This window comes from Erythrolamprus reginae, chromosome 1 (genome assembly GCF_031021105.1).
Source record: "Erythrolamprus reginae isolate rEryReg1 chromosome 1, rEryReg1.hap1, whole genome shotgun sequence".
NCBI classification, from domain to species: Eukaryota; Metazoa; Chordata; class Lepidosauria; order Squamata; family Dipsadidae; genus Erythrolamprus; species Erythrolamprus reginae.
The window spans coordinates 159,568,055-159,585,696 of NC_091950.1; the positions used below are offsets into that span (position 1 = coordinate 159,568,055).

A 17,642-nucleotide genomic window follows, 5' to 3' on the forward strand; every position below is an offset into this window, starting at 1 on the left:
ATTTGTGGACTAGATCAGTGGTCACCCATGGGTGGTCCATGGAATACTGGGGGTCCGCAAGAAAATTTTGGTGGTTCACAGACAAATTATTTGCATTTGAATAAAAGGTTGGTGCCCCCTGGACTAGATGAAATATTTGATCTCTGATTCTAAGCATATAAATATATAGCAATAAATATTTGCAAGATTGCAAATTGACCAATCTTATTAGCCAAATCAACAGGTTGTAAAATTAAAATATTTCTATTATGACATCCATGGCAACTTATTTCAAATATGCACATTCTAGAAAAATATTACACACTTTTTGTTTGGCCTTTATCAATCATTCATGAAAGCCACAGGAAAAATGGATTTTATTTCTTTAATAATACATGTCAAAGCAATCATATATCTTTAAATATTAAAATTTGCAGATCCATTTGAAATTCACCGTTGATTTATTTTAATTTTTCAGTGATGAAACAGCATTTTAATTAACAGCTGTTAATTTATTAGCAAGATAATCACTGACATAGTTTTGAAAGATACTGTAACTTACTTATAAAAAGAATTTTTTAAAAGGTTAAAAATCTCTAGGCTTTTAAAAAAGTACAGTACATTTCCCCTAGTTATTCTGAAATATTTTCAAAGTCTCCTTGTTTTTTCAAGCTATTCTGCAACGTTTTTTGCAGGTTTGCTATGTTGGCATCCAAGGCTGCTAATCCATTTTTGAAGTCTTCTTCATCTCTGGATGTGAACGTTGAAAAGGAAGATATAGTCCACTCAGATTTTCCTGACATCCAGTCAAGAGTTGAAAAACTGGAGTCAACAGCAGAAATTCCAAGGTTCTTCTGCCCATTTCCTTTTTGAGCATAAGAGTGTTTATCAGGCTGAATTCTGTCTGGTTTGTTCAAAATCACATTAGCAGACCCATTAGTTCTTTCTTTTGGCTGCATTTGGAGTCTCTCACTTTCCAGCTTCTCTATCCTCCCCAGAGTTTCAAATTTATTTTCAACAGTCATTTTTCGACCAAAGCTATCATAGAATTTATCACCGGTGTTGCTCAGCATCCCAAGCTTGCTTGGCTGCCTAGAGTCACACTCCAGTGTATGGGGAACCGGGTTCTGTTGTATGACTGTTTTCCTTTCAGTGGCTGTGACTGGTTTCTGAGATGGACTGCTACTCAGTGGAATGTAAATAGTCTCATCCAGCTCATGACCCCCTAAAGTGCTTAAACTGCTGGCTGCTTCTGCATCAAGCTTTTGGAAGACAGAACGATTTCTTGAAGCTACAGTTTCCTCTGCTACCACCTGACTCTCTTGGGCAGGATGCTCATCTGCTCTCAAATCGAATACTTCCTTGGGCTCCTTCATCTCACCCTCACTTAAGAGGGGCTCCATGTTGGTCGGAACAGGATCCATTTCTAATTTCTTTAGATAGTTTATTATGGAATCACTTAGAGGGCATGCATCAGTCTGCAACTGTTTCTCGTGAATTTCCAAGAGTGCTTTCGATAGACTGCTGACTTGTTTGGGTTTCACCATATCCCCGGTGAGATCTGATAGTAGTTTGGACATACTCCCTTGAAGAGCCCTGTGAAGCAGAGATGTCAAGACATGATGTCAAAACGAGACAAAGGTATAAAGGCTTGTACATATCTGAAAATGCAAAGCACAATCTTAGTATCATTAATTGGGCTCATATCTGAATGAGTATGTATTCCAGTATAATCTAATTGATACTTGAAGCATCAGGGCATCTAACTCCAAATACATTCCACTAAGGAGAATTTACAGCCAGAGTTTCCCCTTTCTTTTAATTTTCATCCCCATCACTGAGGGCTGGAGAAAATGCCCAGATGGTGGTGGAAGTGATTCCTAAGTATTATTTTGCTACTTCATGGTATTGTAGTGCAAGACGTAGATCTTTAACAAAAATATTTTGCACCTTTTTGGAGCTAAAGCACATGGGAGAATTTTTAGTCTGTGGTTTTTCTACTGAATGTAGGTCCGTCACTCTACTGGCAAAAAAACAGCAGGTGAGGATTTGTATAATCACAATTCCCCATCTTTCCTATAGAACAATAAATCATGTATATTAGTCTATTTATTTACATTTATTTTTTATTTTGCCTCTCCTGTAGGATTATCTAACATCTTAGAGAATTATCTATGCCGATCTTCAAGAACACAAAATAAGGTTGAAATTTAAGGTGGTCCACAACTAGTTACAAGTTCATAAATTAGTTTATAAACCAGAGTTATGAAGACATGAAATGTTTCTGTTGTATAAAAAAAGTAAATACAGTACAAGATAATCTGGTATTTAATCATATTTGATTATACTGTATATCTCACTATCAGGCATAATTAAAGTCATCTTTCATTTAATGCACACACTTCCTTCAGTCTTTCTACTAGTCCTTTTCAATCGCTGATATTGTAACCTTTAGTATAGGCTTCATTAATAAATTCTTAATATTCGAGTCAAAATAAAGAATTGTATGCAAGATCACTTCTAGAGAGGATATTCCTTTTAACCGGAGCTACAATGTACACTGTGAGAGCTTTAGAGTATTATAACACCACTTGACAGCATTAATATACCTCTATTGGAAATAAAACAGGGACTAAAATCCATAACATAATAGTATTAATATACACTATTACAAAAGTTTTCTTTTTCTCAGCAAATCAGGTTTTTCTGCATGAGTCACTACCACCACCTTGTGGCTGACTATTATATTGAGAGTTCATAGATTAGTAAAACAAGTAATATTTCCCATCTTCTACCAGTAATTCTGAGATATTGTCCAAGTGTTTAGAATGCGAAATAAAGAAATCAAATATTATTCCATTTGATAAGTTTTTCCTTCCTGCAATATAAATTTATTGAGGTTTTCAATGTTTTGCAAAGATGCATTTCTCAATTTATTGTTCTAAATCTCTGGGGCAGTGTACAATTTTGCTATGTGGATTTGAAACACTAAGAGAAATAAATAAGGTTAATAGTACCAGGTCAATTCACGCAGTCTGTTCACTTCTGCATCTCGCTGATGCAATGTTATGCCCAAAATCTGGTTTTCTTTCTCAGCGGCTTCTAACCTGTACTGGTAAGTCTTCACATTGGTCAACATTTCATCTGCTTCTAGAATATATTAATAACCAATGAACTTTAATTTCCATGATAAATGCCCAAAATTTAGACATGCCCCCCCAAATTTGGCCAACTTACACACCGATTTTGAGTTTGGTTGAGTCAATATCGCACTGTTGTTTCTTTTCAAGCAGCTCTTGTTCTTTCTCATGAATTTGTCTAATTAGCCTTTTATTTTCCTCTTTTTGGCTTTCTAGAATTTTCATGAATTCTTCATTTTTATCCTGCAAGAACTCAATGCTTCTCATGGATTCATTCAACTGACTTTGCAATGTCATATTCAAAGACTGGAGAGATACAACTATGGGAGGAAAAACATAAGAGTTCTTTCAGAAATATGGTCCATGGACAAATATTTCACTTGTTTGAATGAAAAAAAAAAAGCACTTGCTTTTAACCTCTGAGATGTGTTAGTGTAGGGCTCTTAAGTCTGCATGAAATACATTGCTCCAGCAATACACCTGACTCGACTTCTCGCATTTCAGAAGGCAGTGGCAATAATGGGTATTTATTGCCTGGGGTGGAGGCAACTTTTAACAGTATGTGTCATGAATAATAAATTGCAGACTCTTTTATGGTTGAGGATTTATAGTTGTATTTTATTGTTATTATATTTCTCGTACATCACCTTACTTTTTATGAGAGGGAGGCAGTAAAACAGTATAAAATACTATGCAACCAATATTTTATGCCTAATCTCTGGAATGATACAATGACATTCAATAGAAGACAGTATGACAAGGGACAATCAACTACTCTTGCTGTTTTCAATGCATCTATATCATGCAGATATTCATATTTTGTATTACTAGCAAGGTTTCTAGTCAAGGACTAGAGTTACTCTGAAGGTAATTTATAAAAAGTTATTAGTAGACCTTATTACTTTGTTTGTATCCAAATACAAAGAAGCTTTTAAACTGGGTGAAGAGTAAGGTCATACCTGAAGTTTCCTTCTATTTTCTCTAATCATCATACACCCATCTAAAACTGAAGAACACTTCAATTTACTCGAACTTGAGTCTCTCTCTATACAACCCATGACTAGAATACAACCCAGTCCCAGTATGTTTGGCCAGCTGCACTCACAGCTAGACATATATAAATACAGAATTATTTGAGATCTGAGATTTATGTAAATTAGAAAAAACAGTGGGGCCAGAGTGTTAAGTCATTCGCTTTCTCTGAAGCATTTCACTCACCCAGAAGAATGCCTGGAGATCTAGCCTTTGCTGAACCCTTAATGAAATATTTCCATAATCTTTGCAGAGAAAACACAATTATCACATTTGGAATAAAAATGCCGTTTGGCCTTAAAATATGCCATCAGTGCTACTGTGGGCCACAAACATGATATGAAGATAAAAGTGGGAAAGAGATAAGAGGAGAACCGTGTATGCGTGTTGCTTTAATATAACTAATATAATAACTAAGTACAAAGAAGCACAGGGAACCAGTCTATATTCCAGAAAAGAAAAACTGCTCCTGGAAATATGTTAAATTTCCAGTTCTCAGACGCTATTAAAAGCACTGAAACATTTATACCTTGCTACTTACCTTCCAAGTTACTATCCAGGCTACATTCCTTTTCAGCTCTGTTTTGTTCCTTCAGCTGTTGGTTCAAAATTCTCAGTCGTCTACAATAAGAGGCAGGGATTTTAAAACAAATATTTTTTTTTTGTTAACAAATAGATTTGTTACTTGGATCAAGTTTAAAAGTGCCCCCACCCAGCACTTTTTCCTTATTTTGACTGAAAAAAAAGTAGTTTGCCCATCCTGAGATAAATTTCCTTTCTCCAGTAATCACCTTCTTTTGGCAGAAAACTTCCACTTGGATAATTGGCCTGTTCATATTAAAATTCTGCCTTCCATTTTCTAGTGTGGTTGTATAAAACTCTCCTAACCCACCTAAAGGGCTGGGTCCACTTCTTGAGTCAGAAAGCGAACCATTTCCTAACTTCTTGAATTAAGAAAATCAAGCCTGGTCTTGGTGGATGGAATCTCCTTGTGGCCTACATTCCCCTTCTCCATCAGATATGTGCGTGGGTGTATAACTGAAAAAGTGGTTAAACTCCAGCCACTGCAACAACCTTCCTCCCCATCAGCCCACACTTTAAACCAAAGGCTTAAAAAAACCCTATTCCTTTACCATATAGGATCTATTTCAAGTGTCTTTAGAAGAGTAGAATAGGCAGATGAAGGATATTATTCTCCCAAATCTTGACACTCATACTTTTGTCGTCTTCAGATAGCAGTGATCCTGATATCTCCAAAGCCTGACTTTAACTCCTTCTAAATCTGATATGACTGGTGTTTGGATGCTCACTCATTTCCACAATGTTCCCAAAAGATGGAAATGTTATGTTGGAAATAACCTCTTTAAAAGCAACCTTTTTAAAAGCAGTCTGATTGGCATTCACCTTCCTCTCCTTCCACCTTCCTGAGCAGCTGCTGAGCTATCCAATTGGGGCCTGAACAACTCTAGCTCCATGTTCTTGTTACTTGACCAGACAGTTAAAACTGCAACAATTTGGGTAGTTCACTACAAGGTTGACTCTGAACTGAAGACAGAACTCAGTCATTGAATGCAGTGGCCGCTTTTCTTCTCAACAGCATAATATATACAGTCAAACACCAAAGCTCCCCCCCCCCTCCGTCTTTTATTGCATATCTGCCATTGTCAGACTGTACACTGGATTCGGTTTTATTTTGAGAAGAGGAAAATCTGGGAGTAGATTTGTTGCCGTGCTCAAGAAAATATGGATTCAGTCCAGATGTGATATTTTATTTTCAATTTTTAAAAAAGTGCTTGACATCAAGCCAAAATAGCAAAGTATCTATGTATTCAGAATCCCATCACAATGCTCACTGTATTATATAACTGGACTGAATTTGCAATATGGCGAACCACCACTGTTGTCTTAAGTATCATATTTTCTTCTTGTTTACTGACCTGCGCAACTGGGCGTTTTCACTTCTGAGAGGCTGAAGGGCAAGTGCTATTTCAGCTTGTATATTTGTATTCTCAACAGCTGCGGGAAAGAGTGACGTGGTGTCATCTACTTCATCTAGTACCCCTAACGTTTCTGAATCTTCAGTGAGAGAGAGCAGAAAACAAGAAAAACTATATTTTCACAGATACTCAAATATCCATTCTTCAAAAAAAAAAAAATTGTAGACAATCAAGTAGACATCCTAATATGAATGGACTGAGCGGGTTTCCAAGTGCGGGTTTCATGGCATCTATGTTAGGTTTCTCTACCAACTGCCATATAAAATATGAAAAACAGGGCCCACTCTTCAAATAGTTTGCTTTAAGTTGAGGACCAAGAAATATGACAGGTGTCATTTATAGTTGTTATATTTGAGGCTTCAATACTCCCTCACTGCCTTAAACTTTTTATTTCAGAATGGTAAAAACATCACAGAACTGTGACTTCTTAAACAAAACGTAAGATTGGAAATATGACCCTACAGCAGTGATTTTCAACCTTTTTTGAGCCGCGGCACATTTTTTACATTTACAAAATCCTGGGGCACACCACCAACCAAAATGACACAAATCTAATAAATAAAAAAATAAATAAATAAAAAAAATAAAAAAAATAAAATAAATAAATACATACATACATAAATAACCCCCTCATATATACAATCCCATGTAACATCCCCTTATAAATACAGTCAATCATCAATCATCCCTCCTCAAATTTATACCAGTCTCATTTCTGGGTACTTCTCCTGTCTTTCCCCCTTTTCTCTCTCATGTTTCTCATTTCTCTCTCTTCCTCCCTTTTTCCCTCATTCCTTCTCCCTCTCACTTCTCCTCTTTTTCCATCCTCGTCTCTCTCCCCCCCTTATGTGTGTGTGTGTATACACACTCGAACCATTTCCAAAACCAGTTGAGGGCTGGGTTTTTTTTCTCTTTTATTCTTTTCAAAAACAGGTGTGGGCTGGGGTTTTTTTCTTATTATTTGGGTGCTTTTTACCATATGCTTCAAGAATCACCTCTCTCTCTCACTTTTGTTTCTCTCTCCTCTCATTCTCTGCCTCAATCATTTTTTCATTTCTCCATTTTTCTTCCCTTTTTGTTCTCATTTCTCTCTCTCTCCTTTCCTCTCCCTATCTGTCTCTCTTGCTTTCTCTCTCTCTTGCTATCTCTTTTTCTCTCTTGCTTTCCTTCTCTCTCTCTCGTTCTCTCTTATTTTCTTTCTCTCTCTCATGCTTTCTCTCTCTTGTTCTTTCTCTCTGTTGCTCTCTCTCTCGTTCTCTCTTATTTTGTTTCTCTCTCTCTCTCATGCTTTCTCTCTCGTGTTCTTTCTTTCTCTCTCTCTCTGTTGCTCTCTCTCTCTCATTCTCTCTCTTCCTTTCTTCTCTGTGGAGGCCGGTGAAGGTTTTCCTTAGTTTGAATGTTCTGAGCAAGCTGGCAAGGGGATGGGAAGCAGCCCCTTTACTGACAGCCCGGGACAGGACTGTGAGAGGGGTGGGCATTCCCACAGCGCTCGGAGCGGCTAGCGGCTGGATCGCCAGTGCCGCTGCAGCCACCGCTGTGGGAGGAGCCGCGCCCCAAGAAAGCTGGAGTGAAGGACGGATCGGGCGGGCGGGGACAGCCACAAGTGGAAGCCTCAGCCCTGGAGCTCCCACTTGCAGAAGCCGCCCCTCCCCCGGCTATTGCCCGCCGCCGCTATTAGCGACGAGAAGCCATGGGCATGAGGGGGCCGACTTTCAAAGCAATCTTTGCCGGCCTCCCGCGGGAGGGTGCCAATAGCAGCGGTGGTGGCCAATAGCCGGGGGGCGGCTTCTGCAAGTGGGAGCTCCAGGGCTGAAGCCTCAGCCCTGGAGCTCCCACTTGCAGGAACCGCCTCGCGGCACACCTGACCATATCTCACAGCACACTAGTGTGCCGCGGCACACCGGTTGAAAAACACCGCCCTACAGCATAGACTAAAATCTCAACAGTCTTTACTTCTATAATGATTCATTTTTGCAGGCCATGAAAGACACATGGGAAAGTGCATTTGAAAATGCAAAAGTTCAAAATTTTTGTTTTGTTGATATAAAATCCTCATGGTAGATTTTAGCATTCATTGTTTGCCCAGAGCAGGGCAAGACAGGAGCAGTTAATATTTGTAATTACCTACTTCCAATCCTCCTCAAGTTTTTTAAAATGCTGCAATTGTCATATTTACAAGAAAGTAATTTATGATGGATGGATTTAAATAAGATTACTAAATCAATAACTAACCCATTTTTTTTGATAAGATTACAAGTAATCTCAAAATATGAAAATCAAATTAGGAAAGTTAAACAGAAGCTCATTTCACATTAATAACAAGTTTGTGTTCCTTGATGCAACAACATGGGATAGATTGAGCTAAGCGGTCACGATTGGCCTAAAGGTACCCACAGTGCTTCCATTTTGAGGATGGACTTTAATTTGGATCTCCCTGAATTTAGTTCAACAACTTAACCATTACATTAGCTATTTTGCTGCAAAACAAGATAAAAATGATCAAAGAATATGTTTAATCCAGTATGCTAATTTATCAAAAGATTCTGCTGTTTGATCAGTTTATCATGTTTGGCAGTGTTTTCTACTCACGTTAAAAAGCACTTTCTCTAGGGTAAGTGAGTTGCTCTCATGGTGATGATGACAATATCATTATATAGGTAGTCCTCAACTTGCAGCAACAATTGAGACCAACATTTCTGTCATTAAGTGAAATATCTGTTGAGTTTTGTCCCATTTTACAATCTTTCTTGTCACAGCTAAGTGAATCACTTCAGCTCATAAATTAGTAACCACCCAGTTGTTAAATGAATTTGGCTTCCCCGCTGACTTTGTTGTTCAGAAGGTTGCAAAAGGTGATCACATGACCTTGGGACACTGCAACAGTCATAAACATGGACCAGCATCTGAATTCTCATCATATGATCATGGGGATGCTACAACAAGCCTAACAGTGAAAAATGGTTATAAGTCATATTTTTTAATGCTGCTGTAACTCTGAATGGTCACTAAAAAACCTGTTGTAAATCAAGGATTATTTGTATTCCTGCATATTTTCTCCACAGCTTCCTTGTGAACTAGATTGAACTAAAGGAGAGAAAGAGAGGAGAGGGAAGGAGAGGGCGGGGGGAGCCTGGGTCAAAGTTATCCAGCTGACTTTTATGCCCAAAGAAGGGCTAGAGCTCAGTCTCTCCTGGTTTCTAGGCTAGCACCTTAGCTACTACACCAAAGCATACAATATGAACACCTTAAAACCATCTCTAACCAAGTCAGCAAATGACACTAGTAAACCACCTGGGAACTGATCATATTCAACAGTCACAAAGTGTCCCTCCCAGCAAATCATAATAAGAACAATCATATTACCATGGTCAGTTAGCAAGGCCTTGAGCTCTGCCAAAAGATACTTCACAGTTTTCACTTTTTGGACTCTTTTCTGAAGGCTGTTTTTTTGGGGTTTTAAGATTTCTGTGCTGAAACTAGTTTGGCAGCTTGTATCTCTCACAGGTGCCATATCAATGCCTTCTAAGGTATCCTCTTCAGTTAAAGTGTCTTCATTGCATTCGTCAGTTATCTCTGGTTCTTTGGAAATGGGTGACTTGGATTGCACAGGGTCAACATCTGGGCAGTTTCTGGCAGCCTCCTTCAGCTCACGCTCCCTTTCCCGTGCCTGCAACAGTGCCAGCTGTGCCTGAATGCATCTGATCAACTCTGCCTCGTTAAACTGTTCTTCAAGGATTCCTTCCGAAATGGCGTCTCTACCAGGAGATGGAGTGAGGATGGCTGAGGATGGGAGGTTGCTTAGACCAGAGGGAGCCATGTGGGGTGGAGCAGAGCACAAAGCTGACGGTTGTGTCTGAACCAAAGAAGTAGAAGTCCTGAAGCCTCCAGATACAAGGACTGGCCCCATTCGTGAGACACAATGGCTGCAAGTGTCCACAGGAAGGCCCTGTGACAAGTATACATACACAAGAAATGTTCTTCCATACTGAAATCATATTGAACTTATATTCTTGTAATTTGAATTACAATTACAATTCAAATTACATTCTTACAATTAATGGCAATTTAAAAAGATAATGGAGTGTAAGTTTTCCCCCACCTTAAGTACCTATTGCATGAGCACACAAGTTGGTATTAAACAATATGTCAATGGTCGAATACCCAGAGAATAATGCATGCTAGGAGACAGCCTTTTTAAAGTAACTAATTAAACTTGATAATGTTCAATGAGAAAAATGACAAATATGTATGGGAATTTCAGTACTGTTGCAAATTAAAGGGAACTTTGAAAAATGCTGGATCCTTTACGATAGCACATTATCTTTTACTCATGTCTACAAAAAACAAACAAAACAAAACACAACCAGACTTGATTTTTGTCTTCAGGGCAAAAATAGATGACATGGAATAGAGAAAATGGGAATAGGCAAGTGTTTGATTTTTAAAATAGTTTTGCTAACTCTCCCCCATTTCCTTCAATTGTAATGTTCAGAACTGAAGAGGCAAGAGAAATTTTAGAAGAGGTAACCAGCAAATTTAATTTGCACATGTTTGAGAAGCTGCAGAATTTAGACAAACCTGAGGGAGGGAGCAAACACTCAGGAACAAATGAATAAATAGAAAGGGCCTCAAAACAACTTGGATACTGGGAACAGCTGGATTTCTGCTTAAGAGAGCATGCTGAATTTAAAATAAAATGTATCCCTGTTGCTTCTCATCTGAAGATAAAGACACAGTATCTGCTCAACTTGTGGGCAAAAGCCCAAAGGAGCTGAAGTCCAAGTGCCTTTTTATTTTATCTATCCCAAATTCAATCACAAGTTCAGTCATGACCAATGTACATTGCTTTACAGCAGTTCTATTTTAACATTTTGCTCTTAGTTTAGGATAAAACAGGGAAATACAAATTTGAACATATACTTCCAGCAGAAGGAGGGTACTTACAGGGTGAACGATAGAAGGATTAACTGCCTGCTGTGGGGATAGTGCTGGTGTGGAGGTAGGTAAATGGCTGTTGAATGCTGTAGCAGGTTGATACGCTAAAAGGAGGACAATCACCAACAGAAATTAACAACACTAAGGTTAATTCGAACAAATGAACGCAGTGCATAACGACAGTCAAACTGCTTCCACACTTACCCTTTTCAGGAATGATGGAAAGTGGGACATCAGGAATATTGCTGGATTTCATTGGAGTGTGGCTATTTAACAGAGGCATTTGGGACTGTGCATGCTCACACAATTTCTGGTGCGTTACAGGAGAATGCTGAGTGCAAGGTCCATGAATCGATTTAACAACAAAGGCTTGTTTGGTATTTGGAGGAGTTACATCTTTTTCAGCAGCAGTTTCATTACCTGAAACTACCTTTCTATTTAACTCAGATGCTGGGAAGAAAAACAGAGTGGCATATGTTCAGCTTTAATATTATCCAGATGCAGAATGAATTGTTTGGGTTTGAGAATCCTGTTGTTGCATTTAAAAAAATAAATACAATGGATTTGTAGTTATGGTTAAAAAAAGCTTGAAGTAACATGTTTATAAAGCAGAAACCATCATTATTTTTGATAAGACATAAACCAAGAATTTTGACTGTTACATGGTGATTTACATCTTTGTCCTTAACATTTTTGTCCCTTCCAGTAACTACAAAACATATTCAGTTGGTGGATGAAGGCACACATTCATGAAACAAAATGTAAAAATAAACCCTGTTGAGTATTTTCAACGGTATGTTATCTATAGACAAAACCAGACATTCAGGTTTTGGAGGCAAAAATTACATCGTCTAGCTATTACGTAATTGAAGCAGAATGATGAATGAATGATGAATGAATGAGATAAATGCCTGGTTAAAAAAATTAAATTTAAAGGAAAACTGCATACCTGTTTCTTTTTGCACATTTGCTGAAATAATTTTTTTCTTTACAACTCTCTTTTTAGCACCACCCATTTTATTCAGCAAAGGTCTGGGAGCTGTTCTGAAAGTAGTTGTTTTCACTGCTTTTTGAGAGCTGCCCGCCATTCCTAGCACCATTTGAAATAAAAAACACTACTTAAGCCACATTAAGCTATCAAGGATATGAACTTTATATTCAAGTAATGAAAAGGATTGTTACCTTGGGAATCATTCTGAAGTATGTCCCTTAACAAAGATGCACAGCGATCAAGGCCATGGTGAATATTTGCAACCTTAGAAAAGATATTTAGAAGATTACAAACAGCAGTTTCTAGCATAGGAAGCAAGCTTATTAATTTATCTTTATTCTCAAAGCTAGTGATATTCTAGCAATAAAAACATTCCTCAATTAAATTATTTGAGTTCCAGGATCTGAGTTTGATGAAACTTCAAATTGTTTATAGTAAGGGAGAAAAAGCCAGACAAAGAATATTCATTTCTGGATAACTATAATTCCTCTTTGCATGGTTCTTTTATTTAGAGAGAGAATGCAATTGTATGGTTGAAATCAAATGTTTAAGATTGTGCAATCTATAAAAGGAACACATAAATATTGTGTACTAAACAAAAAAATTGTTTAATACACACGAACTGAACAAAAACACTCAAAATTCCTTTTAACGCATGCATGGCTATTGTATACACAGTTCTTAGTTACCCATGGTAGTCTCAGAGGTTTTTGCCAAAATCCAAATTTTCACTTTTCATAAAGCACATAGATTGCAGAAACAAAAAGAGAGCATGTAGCCTTATCTCACTCCTTTGCTGACCTATTTAACCCTGCTGGGTCCTAGACTATCACTTGCTGTCCTGCATGCAGGTAGTCTTCAACGTACGACCACAATTGAACCCCAAACCTATGTTGCTAAGTAAAAAATTTGTTAAATGAATTTTGCCTTATTTTATGACTTTTCTTGCCACATTGGTTAAGTGAACTGCTGCAGTTGTTAAGTTAGTAACATGGTTGTTAAGGGAATATGACTTTCCCATTAACTTTGCTTGTCAGAAGGTTGCAAAAGGTGATCACATGATTCCAGGACACTGCAAGTCATAAATGTGAATCCGTTGTCAAGCATCTGAATGTAAATCATATGAGCAGAGTATTGCTACAATGGTTATAAGTGTGAAAATTGGTCATTAGTCACTTTTTTCAGTGCCCTTGTAACTTTGAATGGTCACTAAAGGAATTGTTGCGAGTTGAGGACTACCTGTATAGACTTCACATAAGGAAATGAGATGTTCTGGGATTCCTATTTTCTTAAGGACATTCCACAGCTTGGCTTGGTCGATGCAGTATAAGGCCTTTTATAGTCAGTGAAGCACAGGCTAACTTCTTTTTGGTTACCCAATTATCTATTGGGGATCAGCAATACCACATGTTCCTTAGCCTAAAACCAGCTCCAACATCTGACATTACCCTTTCCATGTAAACTTTATGGATAATTAATTAATTAATTAATGTAAATCTATGACACCCTGTAAGATGAAAAGGTTGCAAACAAAATTCTCAGAATAGATTTTTGCATCACATTCTCTTTTTACCTGATCCTCTGAATCTGTGGAATACAGGGAATAGCCAGCATCAGATTCTGTATATGCCACTTTTTTTGGAACAACCCTGAAATATAGAAATGATATCATGATAAACTGTTCAACAGGCTACCAAAGAATAATTTGTAATTATTATAAAGAACTAGCTTGATCTAGTGGCTAAGACACCAAGCTAGAAAGTGGGATACCGTGAGTTCAAGTCCCACTTTAACCAGGAAAGCCGGTGGGTTAGGGTGATTTTGGGCCAGTCATTCTCTCTGAGGTCAACCCACCTCACAGTGCTATTGTTGTGGGGAAAGTAGGAGGAGGAATGCGTATTTGATATGTTTGTCACTTCATGTTATTATGTAAACATAATAAAGGGATTTAAATAAATAAAATAGCATTTATTATTAGGAAATTATATTCCATTGCAGAAGAAACTCTCTGAGCAATTACCGTATATTAAAATAATAGTCTAAAGGTACTGTAATACCTTTTCAAGCATTCTACATTGTGCACTACATAATCATGCTTATCAAAAAGAGGACTATCTATTGCAGATAGTATTGTGTACCTATCAAGATTTTCTGGATAGTTTAGAATCTTGAAAGGTACTGGTTTTATGGACATAGGAGACTTTTTACAGTCTTTTCCAGTTTGGTGCCCTGTTCTCAACATATATTATGATTGCATCTTTGCCAATGTCAGTATAGCTAGAAAGACTAAAGTTGAACAAGGCTGCTACAGTTCTTCCATCACTTTTATCACTTGGAAGAGCCACAAAGAAATGATGGGGCAAAACATATTTTGTTAATGAATCTTAAGCATCTTAAATGTTATCTACAAAAACTGGGATTTTGCTAGATAATAGGAATGATATCAGTAGCAAGCCAGGGGAAGTAACAGCCCTAGAAATATTGTAGGGTTTCATCCTAGCATTTTAATCTAACACAGCCAATGATCAGGACACATGAGTATAGCTTCATCTTTGACCTAGAATAGTAAAAATTAGCTGCTTTATATGCCAATAATAATATCAATATATATTAATGAACATTGTTGGTAAAGATTTGTGTGCATTCCTGCAACAGCAAAAGTGACAAATAAGCAAATAAAAACCAGACATATTCCTGGAAGGAAACTTCACAAAATTTCACCTTACTTATTTCAGCTATGTCATGCCATCAAAATTACTACAAAGGGCAGTTAGGCTTGAAATAATCAGCAAGGTTGCAAAAAACCATGGTGGCTAGACACCATCAAAGCTGACATTAGCCAGAGCATAAAAAATTTGAAAGAACCATACAAGATTGGAAAATGTAGAGAGCGCTAATTGCCAGGAATTGGATATGACTGAAAAAATATCATTATCATTAATGAAGATATTCTTACTGTTTTTTCCTGTTTGTCACTTTAGTTGATCCTGTCAACCTTCCTGAAGTCAATGCCTGTTGATTGTATCAAAAATTACTCATTTTCACATAAATTTTCCAGCAAGACCATCACATCTGGTTTGCAAACAATGGCATATTTGTTTACAATGGCATAGTTATTTAAAATAAATGTTTTATGAAGGAAAAATTCCATGCCAGCGTAGTAAATAATTAAAAATGCATGGGTCTAGAGTGAAACATATGACAGTATAATGCAAAGTAACCTCTAAACACAACAATCTGTAGCAATTTAGCATCTCTGAATATCTATAAATATGGGTTAATTTAATTCACTTCTCAAGAGAGTATGAATTTAAAACAAGTTTCTCATTTTAAATTAACATATTTTCACAAACAGTATGAATAATATTATTTTGTATAATAGATAGTACAGTTGAGCTCATAAGTTTACATACATTGGCAGAATTTATGATTTCCTGGCCATTTTTCGGAGAATATTAATATGAAAACATTTCTGTCACTCATGGTTAGTATTTGGCTGAAGCCATTTATTATCCATCAACTGTGTTTACTCTTTTTCAATTATAATGACAACAGAAACTACCCAAATGACCCTGATCAAAAGTTTACATACCCTTGTGATTTTGGCCTGAAAAGGTGCATGCAGGTTGACACAAAGGGGTATGAGAATGACTATTAAAGGTAACCATCTTCACCAGTTCACCTGTGATCTTTTTGCATGTAATCAGTGTGTGTGTGTATAAAAGGCCAATGGGTTTCTGACCTCCTGACAGACCTGTGAAACACAGAGGTGGTTTGCTGATGTTTTGGAGATATGTGAACTACCAAGTCACTGACTACATTTAGTCAGAATTGATGGCACAATGAATGCTATTCTAAGATACTGGGGGACAATTTGTATTCATCAGCCCGCAAGCTACCTGGGATCATACTTGGACATTACAATATGACTATGATCCTAAACACAAGGCCAAATCAAATCTTCATTGACTACAAGAGAATAAAGTGAAGGTTCTGGAGTGGCCATCTCAGGCTCCTGACCTAAATATCATTGAGTCACTCTGGGGAGATCTCAAACATGCAGTTCATCATCATCATCATCATTTATTAGATTTGTATGCCACCCTTCTCTGGAGACTCAGAGCGGAAAGACAGCCCAAGAATTTACAGGACTTGGAGGCTTTTTGCCAGGAAGAATGGGTAGTTTTACCTTCTGATCATCCATACATACCACAAAAGACTTCAAGCTGTCATTGATGATAAAGAGGGCAACACACTATATTAGGAGCTGCGGTATGTAAACTTGTGCTAAAGCACCTACAACTTCTGGAGGAAGGCTTGTTCCACTGGTTAGAGTGCCTTCCGTCCCCTGTCTTATTGCTCTCCTATATCTCCTATACCTTTCTTCTATTCCTATCTCTCTTCTTCTATTCTTTCATTGATATGTTCTATTCCTATATCTTCTTTTCTATTCTTTCTTAGATATATTTTACTATGAGTATCTCCTCTATAACCTTAGATTAGATTAGATTAGATTAGATTAGATAGATAGATAGATAGATAGATAGATAGATAGATAGATAGATAGATAGATAGATAGATGTCCTCACTGTTAGGAAGTTTCTCCTTAATTCCAGGTTCTTTCTTTTGATTAGTTTCCCAACCATTGTTTCTACTCTTGACCTCTGGTGCTTTGGAGAATAATTTGACCCGCCACACTTTCTGCAACCCAACCGGGGGGGGGAGTTGGGGGAAAAACCCAAAGCAATTATTTTCTTGCACTCAGTGGATATCTTCAACCATACTCCCCCCCCTCAAAAAAAAAAAAAAAAAAGCAAAAAACTCTGGCTTATTCTACCCTGCAGTTTCTGGCGCTCCTCGAGTCAAGAAGCTTTTTACCTTGTGGTGCTTCAAGCAGCCCGGTCTCGCCATCCTCGCTCTTCTTAGGGGGAGGGGGGGGACCCTCAGGTCACGCCGCGTCCCTAGACACGATTGGCAGCCCCAACGGCTCTTCGGGGGGGAGGACCTAAGATAGGACCCGCCCATTCCTCCTCCCCATCGTCATTTTACGAGGCGGCGGCGGTCTGAGCGGGAACAGGGCGAGTGGGCGGGGAAATGGAATTACGCGTGCTGCTTATTGGTGAGAAACCGCGGTGACGTTGGGCCTATTAGAAGCGGCGGTGTGCCAATTCGTTGAATTTCTTAGCGGGTTCTGGCCTGTTCCGATTGCAGTTGTAGAGGCGGCGGTTTGTCGGTTTGTCGGTTTTCTGTTATGAGTGCATATGAATTGTCCGTCCCGTGTAAGAATGCAAATGAATTGTCCATCCTGTATATTTATTTATTCGATTTTTATGCCGCCCATCTTAGACTCAGGGCGGCTTACAACATGTTAGCAATAGTACTTTTAAACGGAGCCAGCCTATATGAGTGCATATGAATTGTCCATCCTGTGTATGAATTCACATGAATTGTCCAGCTGTATATATGGTTGGAGGTTGGAATGCTGTTATGTAGAGCCACAACGATTCGCATGTGTCCACTGAAAAACGATAGAAGCCCACGTTGTAATGCACCTGAATGCCTGCAAAG

General features: G+C 38.0%; 1 protein-coding gene across 3 annotated transcripts; it reads right to left on the reverse strand.

Moving 5' to 3' along the window:
• Positions 1-350: 350 nt before the first annotated feature.
• CCDC14 (coiled-coil domain containing 14) lies at positions 351-17,642 on the reverse strand. Of its 3 annotated transcripts, none has more exons than XM_070730383.1 (13): positions 16,953-17,642; positions 15,031-15,086; positions 13,648-13,723; positions 12,266-12,338; positions 12,033-12,173; positions 11,288-11,533; positions 11,093-11,187; positions 9,512-10,094; positions 6,089-6,227; positions 4,693-4,772; positions 3,221-3,439; positions 2,997-3,129; positions 351-1,575 (listed from the first exon to the last, which is right to left on the reverse strand). In XM_070730383.1, exons 1-13 carry the CDS (start codon positions 17,097-17,099, stop codon positions 612-614), a joined length of 2,952 nt encoding a protein of 983 aa, XP_070586484.1. In that variant the 5' UTR covers positions 17,100-17,642; the 3' UTR covers positions 351-611. The 3 variants fall into 3 exon arrangements, with proteins under 3 accessions (XP_070586484.1, XP_070586476.1, XP_070586493.1); XM_070730375.1 differs by having other exon boundaries at positions 2,997-3,126; positions 16,953-17,159; XM_070730392.1 differs by lacking the exons at positions 13,648-13,723; positions 16,953-17,642 and having other exon boundaries at positions 15,031-15,043.

Bases quoted from the DNA above. Each gene is read 5' to 3' on its own strand.
- CCDC14 (XM_070730383.1), bottom strand. From the start codon at position 17,099: ATGGGCGGGTCCTATCTTAGGTCCTCCCCCCCGAAGAGCCGTTGGGGC. The intron at 12,339-13,647 runs GTAAAAAGAGAA...ATCTTTTCTAAG, and splicing joins CCACAGATTCAGAGGATCAG to GTTGCAAATATTCACCATGG. The intron at 6,228-9,511 runs GTAATATGATTG...CTCTCACTGAAG, and splicing joins GGCCTTGCTAACTGACCATG to ATTCAGAAACGTTAGGGGTA.